At 37.4% G+C, this 13799-nt stretch overlaps 1 protein-coding gene across 1 annotated transcript in view; it reads right to left on the bottom strand.

Annotated features, from left to right (window-relative positions):
* Window positions 1-13799, bottom strand: part of LOC306982830 (kinesin-like protein KIF21A) — a gene marked incomplete at its 3' end in the record, with an annotated part of 103926 nt that overhangs the window by 24042 nt on the left and 66085 nt on the right. Inside the window, exons 15-20 of the mRNA XM_079583280.1 lie at window positions 12633-12690; window positions 11483-11537; window positions 10020-10186; window positions 9852-9941; window positions 981-1117; window positions 718-892 (exon numbers count right to left, since the gene is read on the bottom strand). Coding sequence (XP_079439406.1) covers window positions 718-892; window positions 981-1117; window positions 9852-9941; window positions 10020-10186; window positions 11483-11537; window positions 12633-12690 — 682 coding nt within the window. The remainder of the gene's footprint in view (window positions 1-717; window positions 893-980; window positions 1118-9851; window positions 9942-10019; window positions 10187-11482; window positions 11538-12632; window positions 12691-13799) is intronic.

Below are 13799 nucleotides of genomic sequence, written 5' to 3'. Positions count from 1 at the left end.
GGATGCTTTAAGACTCACGTGAGTGTCTGGATGCTTTAAGACTCACGTGAGTATCTGGATGCTTTAAGACTTACGTGAGTGTCTGGATGCTTTAAGACTCATGTGAGTGTCTGGATGCTTTAAGACTCACGTGAGTGTCTGGATGCTTTAAGACTTACGTGAGTGTCTGGATGCTTTAAGACTTACTGAGTGTCTGGATGCTTTAAGACATACGTGAGTGTCTGGATGCTTTAAGACTCACGTGAGTGTCTGGATGCTTTAAGACTTACGTGAGTGTCTGGATGTTTTAAGTCTTACGTGAGTGTCTGGATGCTTTAAGTCTTACGTGAGTGTCTGGATGCTTTAAGACATACGTGAGTGTCTGGATGCTTTAAGACTTACGTGAGTGTCTGGATGCTTTAAGACTTACGTGAGTGTCTGGATGCTTTAAGACATACGTGAGTGTCTGGATGCTTTAAGTCTTACGTGAGTGTCTGGATGCTTTAGGACTTACGTGAGTGTCTGGATGTTTTAAGACTCATGTGAGTGTCTGGATGCTTTAAGACTTACGTGAGTGTCTGGATGCTTTAAGACTTACGTGAGTGTCCGGATGCTTTAAGACTTACGTGAGTGTCTGGATGCTTTAAGACTTACGTGAGTGTCTGGATGCTTTAAGTCTTACGTGAGTGTCTGGATGCTTTAAGACTCACGTGAGTGTCTGGATGCTTTAAGACTTACGTGAGTGTCCGGATGCACTTGGCCGAGTCCCTGATGTCCCAGACTTTGATGAAGCAGCTGGACACGGTGAAGACGAGGCTGGAGCTGAAACGCACTGAGGACACGTGGCTCGGATGCCCTCCCAGAGCCATGATCTCCTGCCCCGTCACCAGGTTCCACACTTTACACGTGCGATCTGCGGACAGGGGGGAGGCGGTTAGGGAGTCAGGCAGGGCTCTCAGTCGTCCAGGGGTTGGGAGTCAGGACAGAAGATCAGTGTGAACCTTTGGAGCCGGTGAAGAGCAGCTCGTTGGTGCAGTCCACACAGAGCACGGCTTTGCTGTGTCCCTCGGCGACGCTCACGCAGGCCAGCGCCGACTGTCGGGCCACTTTACCCAGAGACACGGAGCTGATCACGCCCCTGCAGACGGAGAGTCACAACATCAGGGATTCTGCACAATAAAGGAAAAAGTCTCCAGCCCATTCCTGTGCGGAGTTAGGATCTTTTCACCCTTCGCGAGTCATTTTGACGCTGTCATGTTCCGGGCATTTGGATGCAAGGTGACACAAGGGGGCGCCTTCCAACCTCCTCAGTGTAAATGTGAATTGACTTTCTTCAGAGTGAGACTTTAGGTCAGACATGAGTGACAGTAACATGAGGCTAAATACAGTGAGCTCTTTGTTTCCAGTAAAAAGGCTGAGGCCTCATTGCTCTTCAGTCACAGACTGAGAAGTGAAGAAGGAAGTCATGGAGCTTCTGCTTTAAACGACACATTAAAGCCACGTGGTGAATGGTCAGTCTGCCATTGTTTGAAAGCTAAGACCTTCAAAACTCATCCAAACTAATCTTTTTTTTAGTTTCTGTTCAAAGTTTTCAGAACAAAAAGAAAATCTGAACTGTTTCTCATGAGCGTACAGACATATGGAGCTACAGGAGATCCTGATCCAAAGGGTCTGAAACTGCTTTACTCATAATCAACATCTAATAAACCACTGTCACAGTAAAGGCAAAATGTGTTTCATGAGTCTGAAGGTTCATGAAAAATCTGAAATGTGTTGAATATCTTTGGTGATTTTTGAGGACCCTCTCAAAAACGAGATGATGCATCTCAAGAGGTTATCCTCTCAAATGAATAAATTTGAATTTGAATTTTATATGAATAGGTGTTAAAGCTTCTCCCAGGTGTCTCTTGATGAATTTGTGCAAATGAGACGAGTTTGTAAATGAGCAGCAGGAGACGGAGCTGTCGATCATCTCACCTGTCACTCAGCAAAGTTTAACCCCTTAACTCCCACCGGAACTGAGTCCAAAAGCTTCTGGAAAAAAGGCAAAATATAGACAAAAATGTGACAAAAACAGACAAAAATGTGACAAAAAAGACAAAAAATGACAAAAAAGACAAAAAATGTGACAAAAATGTGACAAAAAAGACAAAAATGTGACAAAAATGTGACAAAAATTGATAAAAAATGACAAAAAAATGGACAAAAATGTGACAAAAATGTGAAAAAATGTGACAAAAATGTGAAAAAATGGCAACAAAAAAGACAAAAAATGACAAAAAAGACAAAAAATGTGACAAAAAAGACAAAAATGTGACAAAAATGTGACAAAAATGTGACAAAAATGTGACAAAAAAGACAAAAATGTGACAAAAATGTGACAAAAAAGTGACAAAAAAGACAAAAATGTGACAAAAATGTGACAAAAATGTGACAAAAAAGACAAAAATGTGACAAAAATGTGACAAAAAAGTGACAAAAATGTGACAAAAATGTGACAAAAGATAAAAAAGACAAAAAATGTGACAAAAAAGACAAAAATGTGAAAAAATGGCAACAAAAAAAGACCATAAAATGAGTTGAAACCCCCCACAAAAATGGAAAAAAAATCTGATGACGTGAAAAAAAAGATCCATTTCGATGAGTTTTGTAGGTCTTTCAAATGAGGCGTTACGCTGGCCTAGGATTTGGGTAAAGCTGAACTGGAGAAAACGCTCTCGGTTCAGGCGGGAGTTAAGAGGTTTAAGTGACGAGGGTTTTTCATCGTGTGGGTGAACGAGGACGACCGGAGTCTCCTCTGTCTCTGTTTCCCGTCAAAACAAAGATGTCCGACACATGTCCCTCGTCTCCAACGTCTCCTCACTGTCAAACCGTCACTTCCTGTCCCATCACGGCTTCCTGTCTGCGCTGAAGACGCCGAGGTCCATCTGAGGTCGAGGCTTTCACCCCACATAAAGCCTCAGGCCCTGTGGTTCCTCAGGTCAAAATGATGCTCCTCAAGCGTTCAGGACCAGCAGACTTTATAACTCTGGGTTTCAGTAATACAGTGCCTCTCGTTAGTATTCATACACCTTGAACATCTGCACATTTTTTCATGTTTACAACCCTAAACATAAAGATTTTATTTTGATTTTTTTACTGAACGTTCACACACAAGTAACAGACGACTGTGAAGTGAAAGCAAAATGATACATGATTCTGTTATTTTTCAAAAAATAGAAAAGTGAAAAGTGGGGTGTGCATAAGTATCATACAGCATTTTCTGAGTGCATTAAATTGCCTTTAAAACATTCCTAATGACTCCAGAACGGTTAAATAGAGGCACCTGTGTGTATCTACTCTCAGTATAATTTCAGCTGTTCTTTTAGGCCCTCAGAGCTGTGGTCGGAGTGTGTTGGTCACTAAACAACATCATGAAGGCCAAGGAGCACCAGAGAGGTCAGGGATAAAGCTGTGGAGAAGTTTAAAGCAGCTTTAAGTTATACAAAGATTTCCCAAGATTTAAACATCTCCCGGAGCAACTGTTCAATCCATCATTCAGAAATGGAAAGAGTAAAGCACCACTGCCAACTTACCAAGGCGTGGTCCTCCACCTAAACTAACAAACTGAACAAGGAGACACTGGTCAGAAATACAACCAAGTGCCCCAAGATAACTCTGGAGGAGCTGTGAAGTCCTGCCGCTGAGCTGGGGGAATCTGTACATGGGACAACTATAAGTCGTATCTACACAAATCTGGCCTTCATGGACGAGTGGAAGAAGAAAGACATTATTGAAAGGAGAACATAAGAAATCCCGTTTGAAGTTTGTAGAAGTCATATGGAGGACACAGCTCCATGTGGACGAAGGAGCTTTGGTCAGATGAGACAAACGTTATGGAGCAAACCTGACACTGCTCATGGTCCTGAGTGCACCATCCCCAGTGTCAGATATACGGGGGGGAGCATCATGCTGTGGGGCTGCTTTTCCTCAGCGGGGACTGGGGAGACTGTGAGAATAGTTGGGAAGATGGATGGAGCCAAATACAGAGACATTTTGGAGGAAAACCTGCTGGAGTCACAAGAGAACTGAGGCTGGGGCGGAGCTTCACCTTCAGCAGGACAATGACCCGAAACACAAAGATAAATCTACAATGGAATGGTTCAATAAAAACATATTAATGTGTTAGAACGGCCCAGTCAAAGTCCTGACCTAAATCCTATTGAAAATCTGTGGAATAATCTGAAAACTGCTGTTCACAAACGCTCTCCTTCTAATGTGACGAGCTTGGGTTGTTTTGTAAAGAGGAATGGGCTCAAATGTCAGTCTCTACGATCAGGTCAAAGCACAGGCTCCACAAACCAAACGCTCATTCACTCTGAAAGATTCATGGAGTAAATTTCTCACATTTTTGTCATTTTTTCTGACATTTTTGTCATTTTTTTGTCACATTTTTTTTTACATTTTTTTGTCACATTTTTGTCATTTTTTTTTTACATTTTTGTCATTTTTTTCTCACATTTTTGTCACTTTTTTTTCAAATTTTTGTCATTTTTTCTCACATTTTTGTCATTTTTTCTCAAATTTGTGTCATTTTTTGTCAAATTTTTGTCATTTTTTGTCACATTTTTTTACATTTTTTTGTCACATTTTTGTCATTTTTTTCTCACATTTTTGTCATTTTTTGTCACATTTTTGTTATTTTTTTCTCACATTTTTGTCATTTTTTTCTCACATTTTTGTCATTTTTTTCTCACATTTTTGTCATTTTTTTCTCACATTTTTGTCACTTTTTTCTCACATTTTTGTCACTTTTTTCTCACATTTTTGTCACTTTTTTCTCACATTTTTGTCTCTCAAATGTCAGTCTCTACATGTGCAAACCTTATAGAGTCAGACCCCAAAAGACTTGCAGTAAAAGGGGGTTCCACAAAGTATTCATTCATGCTGTATGAATACTTATGCAAGCCCCACTTTTCACTTTTCTATTTTTAGAAAAACAACAGAATCATGTTTCATTTCTCTTTCACTTCACAGTCGTCTGTTACTTGTGTGTGAACGTTCAGTAAAAAAAAACAAAATAAAATCTTAATGTTTAGGGTTGTAAACATGACAAAATGTGCAAAGGTTCAGGTGTATGAATACTTTCCAGAGACTCTGTAACTCCAGCTCTACGATCAGGTCAAAGCACAGGCTCCACAAACCAAACGCTCGTTCACTCTGAAAGAATCACAGAGTAAATTTCCCCGAAGGCTGAAAACACCACACACAGGAGCGTCAGTACAATCACAGGTTAATTTCCCCTGAGTGTGATCTGCCAGGCTCAGCACACAGTTAGTGATGAACTCATTAGCCCTGATTATCGTCCGCCAGGCTCAGGCCACACATACACAGAGCGCTTCTCAAAGGCGGGACCCTGTACATGCCTCTCAGTCATGTGACGTCTGTTGTTGTGGCGGCCATTTTGAACACTGAAGTAGAATTATGCAGTACTTCAACATATAGTGTGTCTCTACCCGGGATATAAATGAAAGAGAGCGGATCGACAGTGGCATTTTGATGTCCTCGTAGATGATAACAGTAAGAACATTTATGTGAAGAAACCAGGGAGTCAGTGTTTAAGGGTTAGTGCTGGATCGTCTGCTCGGGAGGGACAGTCTGCAGTGAAAACGTGAGATATCATGACACAAATCAAGGTTAGGGCCAGGGAAATGGTTAACCTCTGAACTCCCGCCTGAACCGAGAGGAGCTTTTTCCTCACGTCATCACATTTTTTGTTTCCATCATTTTTTGTTGGGTGTTCAACTCATTTTTTTGTCATTTTTTATCACATTTTTGTCACATTTTTTTCATTTTTTTTTTTCATTTTTTTCATTTTTTTGTCACATTTTTGTCATTTTTTTGTCACATTTTTGTCATTTTTTGTCAATTTTTTATCAATTTCTTGTGACATTTTTGCCACTTTTTCATAAATTTTTTGTCACTTTTTTCTCACATTTTTGTCATTTTTTCTCACATTTTTGTCATTTTTTTGTCACATTTTTGTCACTTTTTTCTCACATTTTTGTCATTTTTTAGTCACATTTTTCTCACTTTTTTGTCATTTTTTTCTCACATTTTTGTCATTTTTTTGTCACATTTTGTCATTTTTTCTCACATTTTTGTCACTTTTTTCTCACATTTTTGTCATTTTTTGTAACATTTTTGTCAATTTTTTGTCACATTTTTGTCACTTTTTTGTCACATTTTTGTCACATTTTTGTCACATTTTTGTCACTTTTTTGTCACATTTTTGTCATTTTTTCTCACATTTTTGTCATTTTTTTCTCACATTTTTGTCATTTTTTTCTCACATTTTTGTCATTTTTTTCTCACATTTTTGTCAATTTTTTTCTCACATTTTTGTCATTTTTTTCTCACATTTTTGTCATTTTTTTCTCACATTTTTGTCAATTTTTTGTCAATTTTTTGTCAATTTTTTGTCACTTTTTTGTCACATTTTTGTCATTTTTTCTCACATTTTTGTCATTTTTTTCTCTCAAAAATGACAAAAAAAAAATTTCTCACATTTTTGTCATTTTTTTCTCACATTTTTGTCATTTTTTCTCACATTTTTGTCAATTTTTTCTCACATTTTTGTCATTTTTTTCTCACATTTTTGTCATTTTTTCTCACATTTTTGTCACTTTTTTGTCACATTTTTGTCATTTTTTCTCACATTTTTGTCATTTTTTTCTCACATTTTTGTCATTTTTTCTCACATTTTTGTCATTTTTTTCTCACATTTTTGTCACTTTTTTGTCACATTTTTGTCATTTTTTTCTCACATTTTTGTCATTTTTTTCTCACATTTTTGTCATTTTTTTCTCACATTTTTGTCATTTTTTTGTCACATTTTTGTCATTTTTTTTTACATTTTTGTCATTTTTTTGTCACATTTTTGTCATTTTTTTGTCACATTTTTGTCATTTTTTGTCAATTTTTTATCAATTTCTTGTGACATTTTTGCCACTTTTTCATAAATTTTTTGTCACTTTTTTCTCACATTTTTGTCATTTTTTCTCACATTTTTGTCATTTTTTTGTCACATTTTTGTCACTTTTTTCTCACATTTTTGTCATTTTTTAGTCACATTTTTGTCACTTTTTTGTCATTTTTTTCTCACATTTTTGTCATTTTTTTGTCACATTTTGTCATTTTTTCTCACATTTTTGTCACTTTTTTCTCACATTTTTGTCATTTTTTGTAACATTTTTGTCAATTTTTTGTCACATTTTTGTCACTTTTTTGTCACATTTTTGTCATTTTTTTGTCACATTTTTGTCACATTTTTGTCACATTTTTGTCACTTTTGTCACATTTTTGTCATTTTTTTCTCACATTTTTGTCATTTTTTTCTCACATTTTTGTCATTTTTTTCTCACATTTTTGTCAATTTTTTTCTCACATTTTTGTCATTTTTTTCTCACATTTTTGTCATTTTTTTCTCACATTTTTGTCAATTTTTTGTCAATTTTTTGTCAATTTTTTGTCACTTTTTTGTCACATTTTTGTCATTTTTTCTCACATTTTTGTCATTTTTTTCTCTCAAAAATGACAAAAAAAAAATTTCTCACATTTTTGTCATTTTTTTCTCACATTTTTGTCATTTTTTCTCACATTTTTGTCACTTTTTTGTCACATTTTTGTCATTTTTTCTCACATTTTTGTCATTTTTTTCTCACATTTTTGTCATTTTTTTCTCACATTTTTGTCATTTTTTTCTCACATTTTTGTCACTTTTTTCTCACATTTTTGTCATTTTTTTCTCACATTTTTGTCATTTTTTTCTCACATTTTTGTCACTTTTTTGTCACATTTTTGTCTTTTTTTTGTCAATTTTTTGTCATTTTTTTGTCACTTTTTTGTCACATTTTTGTCATTTTTTTCTCACATTTTTGTCATTTTTTGTCAATTTTTTGTCATTTTTTTGTCACTTTTTTGTCACATTTTTGTCGTTTTTTTTGTCACATTTTTGTCATTTTTTTGTCAATTTTTTATCAATTTCTTGTGACATTTTTGTGACATTTTTGCCACTTTTTCATAAATTTTTCGTCACTTTTTTGTCACATTTCCATCCTTTTTTTCGTCTCAGTTTTGTTGCTATTTTCTCACCTTTTTTCCAGAAGCTTTTGGATTGGGGTAAAGCCAAACTGGAGAAAATGTGCTCGGTTCAGGTGGGAGTTAAGAGGTTAACTTTAAGGATTAGGATTATTTGTATTTTTAGACAAACCAACTCATAGATCTATACAAAATCACAGCAGACCGTCCCTCCGGAGCAGACGATCTAGCACTAACCGTGTTTAAGCTCATCAAGACGTTAGCATGCTACTGGCTAGCATTAAGCGAGCAGGAGAAAGCCCTGAACCGCACTCCAAATATCTCACTCTGGATACAACAGGTGTCAGGTGTCAGAGGTCAGAGGTCAGAGCTGTTACTGCAGTATTTCCTCAGTGTTCGATGTAGCCACACATGTGCGGATCCAGTGGAAATTTCATCGACTAAAATATTTAGTCTTAATTTTAGTCAAAGTGATATTTTTGTGACTAAAATTGGACTAAAACTAAATTAAAAGTTTCTCATGAGACTAAAACTGTGACTAAAATGTCCAGATATTTTAGTTGACTAAAATAAGACTAAATAAAAATGAAAAGGAGAGACTAAAATCATCCAAACTTGTATTGAGCGTCTGAAAGAGCCTCAGATCATGTTTAAAGGATCAGCTCTGAGCTTTATTCATGTGGAGCAGAAACATGAAGCAGAGGAACAACATTAAACATGATTAGAATGAATACTATAAATGCAAAGTCCACTACATTAGTCTTAAGTTTAGTCGACTAAAACTAGACTAAAACTGAAAAGATTTTTTGTCAATTTTTTTGTCACATTTTTGTCATTTTTTTGTCACATTTTGTCCATTTTTGGTCCCATTTTGTCGATTTTTTGTCATTTTTTGGTCCATTTTTTGTAATTTTTTTGTAATTTTTTGTAAATTTTTTATCACATTTGTGTCTTTTTTAGTAATTTTTTTTTAATTTTTTTTGTCAATTTTGTTTAATTTTTTTGTCAAATTTTTGTAATTTTTTTTAATCAATTTTTGTCATTTTTTTGTAATTTTTTGTCACATTTTGTCAATTTTTTGTCATATTTTTGTCACATTTTTTGGTCAAATTTTTGGAAGATCTGCACATTTACAACATCAGGTTCATCTGCAGTGTCAAGAAATGTGGGAAAATGTGAAATAAATGGGGGGAAATAGAGAAAATATTAGTAATAAAAAATGAGCAAAAATTAGGAAAAAAATTGGGGGGAAAAAAGACAAAAAAAATGGAAATAAATTGGGGGGGAAATTGGTAGAAAGTAATTTATTTGAGCGGAAACAACCAAGTCACTTCCTTTGAATCAATGCAAAGTCGACTAAATTAGTCTTAATTTTAGTCGACTAAAACTAGACTAAAACTGAAAAGATTTTTTCGACTAAATCTCGACTAAAATGACATTATATTTTAGTCAAAAGACTGAGACTAAAACTAAAATAAAAAATGTTGTCAAAATTAACACTGTGCTGATCGTGTCGGTTGAAGCTAAATGCTAACCGGTAGCATGCTAACGTCTTGAGCAGCTTAAACACTGACTCTGACTGAGACGCTGTTGACGTGACAAAGTGTAAAAATGACAGAGAAAGGTTTTCGGTTTCCTCTTTGACGTGTTCATTTAATCTAATGCTACTTTGGTGTTCAAAATGGCCGCCGGATCTAACAAAGAGGATTACGGAGGAAGGATCCGGGCGTTTGAGAAACCCCCAGAGTTAGTATCGACGCCCTGATTATCGTCCTCCAGGCTCCGGCTCTTACTGTCTCGGCTCTTTGGGCGTCGCCGTTTGAACCTTTCTCCTCCGAGACGCCGGCGACGGCTCCGGAGTTCGCTTCTCCAGAGGTTTAACACTTTCCCGCCGACAAAGAAAACGAGGTGAAGACGACGACGCTTGAATGAAAAGTCGGAGGAGGAAACGTGCGACTCACATGGACGGCGTTTTGGACGAGTATCCCGGAGACAACACGCTGTAGATGCTCTCCATGTCCCCGCCTCCCTCTGGGGTCTCCACCAACGGGGCCTCGGGGGCGGAGTCGGGGGCGGGGTCAGTGTTGGCGTAGAGGAGCTCCATCTGCGTCGCCGTCCGTCTGCGAGCCTGGAACACGGGGGGAAGAGTTTTCTAGTGTTTTCTCAGGGCTGGGGGTTTGTTTCAATACCAGTACTTTAACGATGCTTGGTTTCCGATACCGATATCTGACCGATACTCTTTCGATACCTGTGCTCAAACATGTGTCGTCTAGAACCAGAAAACAGGACAATAAGTGGGGGTTTTGTCATTTTTTTGTCAAATTTTGTCAATTTTTTGGTCAAATTTTTTGTAATTTTTTTGTAATTTTTTTGTAATTTTTTATCAATTTTTTGCCAATTTTTTATCACATTTGTGTCTTTTTTTGTAATTATTTTTTTGATTTTTTGTCAATTTTTTTTTATTTTTTTTGTCAAATTTTTGTAATTTTTTTAAATCAATTTTTGTCAATTGTTTGTAATTTTTTGTCACATTTTGTCATTTTTTTGTCAATTTTTTGTCAATTTTTTGTCAATTTTTTGTCAATTTTTTGTCATTTTTTTGTCAAATTTTTGTCATTTTTTTGTCAATTTATTTAGATTTTTTTGTCCATTTTGTTTAATTTTTTGGTCAAATTTTTGTAATTTTTTTTAATCAATTTTTGTAATTTTTTTGTCCCATTTAGTCAATTTTTTGTCAATTTTTTGTCAATTTTTTGTCCATTTTTTGTCAATTTTTTGTCAATTTTGTGTCAATTTTTTGTCAATTTTTTGTCAAATTTTTGTAATTTTTTTGTAATTTTTTTGTAATTTTTTTGTAAATTTATTTTGATTTTTTGTCCATTTTGTTTAATTTTTTGGTCAAATTTTTGTAATTTTTTTTAATCAATTTAAGTACATTTTTTGTAAATTTTTATCACATTTTTCATCACATTTTTGTCATTTTTTTGTCCATTTTTTTGTCATTTTTTTGTCACATTTTGTCAAATTTTGTCATTTTTTTGGAAGATCTGCACATTTACAACATCAGGTTCATCTGCAGTGTCAAGAAATGTGGGAAAATGTGGAATAAATGGGGGGAAATAGAGAAAATATTAGTAATAAAAAATGAGCAAAAATTAGGAAAAAATTGGGGGGGGGGGGGGGAGGAAAAAAAAAATGGAAATAAATTGTGGGAAAAATTGGGAGAAAATAATTGATTTGAGCGGAAACAACCAAGTCACTTCCTTTGATAAAAAACTGGATCTAGGAGTTACTTATTTCAGTTCCTCCTTTTGACACTTTTATTTTTTCCATTCTGGTACTAACTAAACTACTAGTACCTAAACCGACTGAAGCTAGAAACGAGTTAGTGCAGCAGATCAGGGACAAACTTAAACACTGGTACCTTGTTCTTGCTCCTGTTTTCTCCACAGAGTTTCATCAGGTCCGACGTCAGCGGGCTGTAAAAAACACAAACCCCACTCTCTCAGAAACACAGGTGAGGGCGCCCTCTGCTGGACGGGGCATCGGGGTTTTATTGCGTTATTGTTGCTTTTCCTGCACGTTTTTGTCTCTCTTTTGTGGCTTTTTTTGTTGCATTTTCATCCTCGTTTTCGATGCTGATTTGACGCTTTTTCCAAGAAGCTTTTAGATCCTTTAGAGCCTGGAACCTGTGACTCCGCCCTGAGCCTCGACCTGTGACTCCGCCCTGAACCTCGACCTGTGACTCCGCCCTGAGCCTCGACCTGTGACTCCGCCCTGAGCCTCGACCTGTGACCCCGCCCTGAGCCTCGACCCTGTGACTCCGCCCTGAGCCTCGACCTGTGACCCCGCCCTGAGCCTCGACCTGTGACTCCGCCCTGAGCCTCAGACCTGTGGCCCCGCCCTGAGCCTCAGACCTGTGACTCCGCCCTGAGCTTTGACCTGTGACTCCGCCCTGAGCCTCGACCTGTGACTCCGCCCTGAGCCTCGACCTGTGACTCCGCCCTGAGCCTCAGACCTGTGGCCCCGCCCTGAGCCTCAGACCTGTGACTCCGCCCTGAGCTTTGACCTGTGACTCCGCCCTGAGCCTCGACCTGTGACTCCGCCCTGAGCCTCGACCTGTGACTCCGCCCTGAGCCTCAGACCTGTGACTCCGCCCTGAGCCTCAGACCTGTGACTCCGCCCTGAGCCTCAGACCTGTGACTCCGCCCTGAGCCTCGACCTGTGACTCCGCCCTGAGCCTCGACCTGTGACTCCGCCCTGAGCCTCGACCTGTGACTCCGCCCTGAGCCTCGACCTGTGACTCCGCCCTGAACCTCGACCTGTGACTCCGCCCTGAGCCTCGACCTGTGACTCCGCCCTGAGCCTCGACCTGTGACTCCGCCCTGAGCCTCGACCTGTGACTCCGCCCTGAGCCTCGACCTGTGGCCCCGCCCTGAGTCTCGACCTGTGACTCCGCCCTGAGTCTCGACCTGTGACTCCGCCCTGAGCCTCGACCTGTGACTCCGCCCTGAGTCTCGACCTGTGACTCCGCCCTGAGCCTCACACCTGTGACCCCGCCCTCTGGGACTCACCTGGCGTCGGCTGAGGGGCTGTGCGGAGACTCGTCGCTGCTGCTGTCGTCTACGTTTTCTGTAGAAACAAAAAGCTTTATTTAGTTTGGGCTTGATGAAGAGCGAGTGTCGGGACAGGCTCCGCCCCCTCTCAGTCTTTAGTGTCGGGACAGGCTCCGCCCCCTTGCAGTCTTTAGTGAAGCTTCAGACGAGAGCTGGGTCAAAGGTCGTCTGCATCATCACACTGACATTATACTGGAAGAGCTGAACATTTACAAGATGGAGTTTGGAAAAATTGGGGGAAAATAAGATAAAGAAAAGAACCCTAACCCTAAACCATAATGAAGAAAAATGTAGAAAATAGGGAAACATTTGGAGAAAAAAATAGGGGAAAATACTTTTAAAAAAAATGAAATTGAGAATTAGTATCTGTTTTAAAAAAAATTAAGATAATTGAACAAAAATGGCAAGAAAAAGGGAATCAATACAGGAGAAAATATGTTGAAAAATTTGAAAAAACTTTGAAGTGTCCGAAACAGACCGCAGAAGAAAAAATTAAACACACATTTTCCCTAATTTTCCCCCCAAATTTTATTTCCAATTTCTCATCTGGAAACATTGGGGGAAAAATACTTTGAAAAAATTTGGAAATATATTAAAAAAAAAGGAATAATGAATAAAATTTGGGAAAATAGGGAAAAATAAAGATAATAAAAAACATTGGGAGTTAGTATAGGAGAAAATTGGAAAAAAAAATCTGTTTTAAAAAATTTAAGAAAATTGAACAAAAACAGCAAGAAAAAGGGAATCAATACAGGAGAAAATATGTTGAAAAACTTTAATTTACAAAAATTAGAAGTGTCCGAAAGACGGCAGAAGGAAAAATTAAACACAAACTCCCTAATTTCCCCCCAAATTTTATTTCCAATTTCTCATCTTGAAAAATTGGGGGAAAATCCAATTGGAAAATGTGGCAATTAAAAAAAAAAAAAAAAAAATGAATAATGAAGAAAATTTGGGAAAATAGGGAAACATTTGGAGAAAAAAAAATAGGAGAAAAAGTAGAACAAAAAAGAGGAAAAATAAAGATAATAGAACAAAAATAAAAAAAAAAAATTAAAAAAATTGGAAAAAGTCTTGTGAACAAAAAAAAACGTGAACAAAAATGGCAAGAAATGGGGAATGAAT

This window comes from Gobius niger (genome assembly GCF_951799975.1).
Source record: "Gobius niger genome assembly, contig: SCAFFOLD_36, whole genome shotgun sequence".
Classification (NCBI taxonomy): domain Eukaryota; kingdom Metazoa; phylum Chordata; class Actinopteri; order Gobiiformes; family Gobiidae; genus Gobius; species Gobius niger.
The sequence above is the reverse complement of the archived record's forward strand: the minus strand, read 5'-3'. Positions and strand labels throughout refer to the sequence as shown.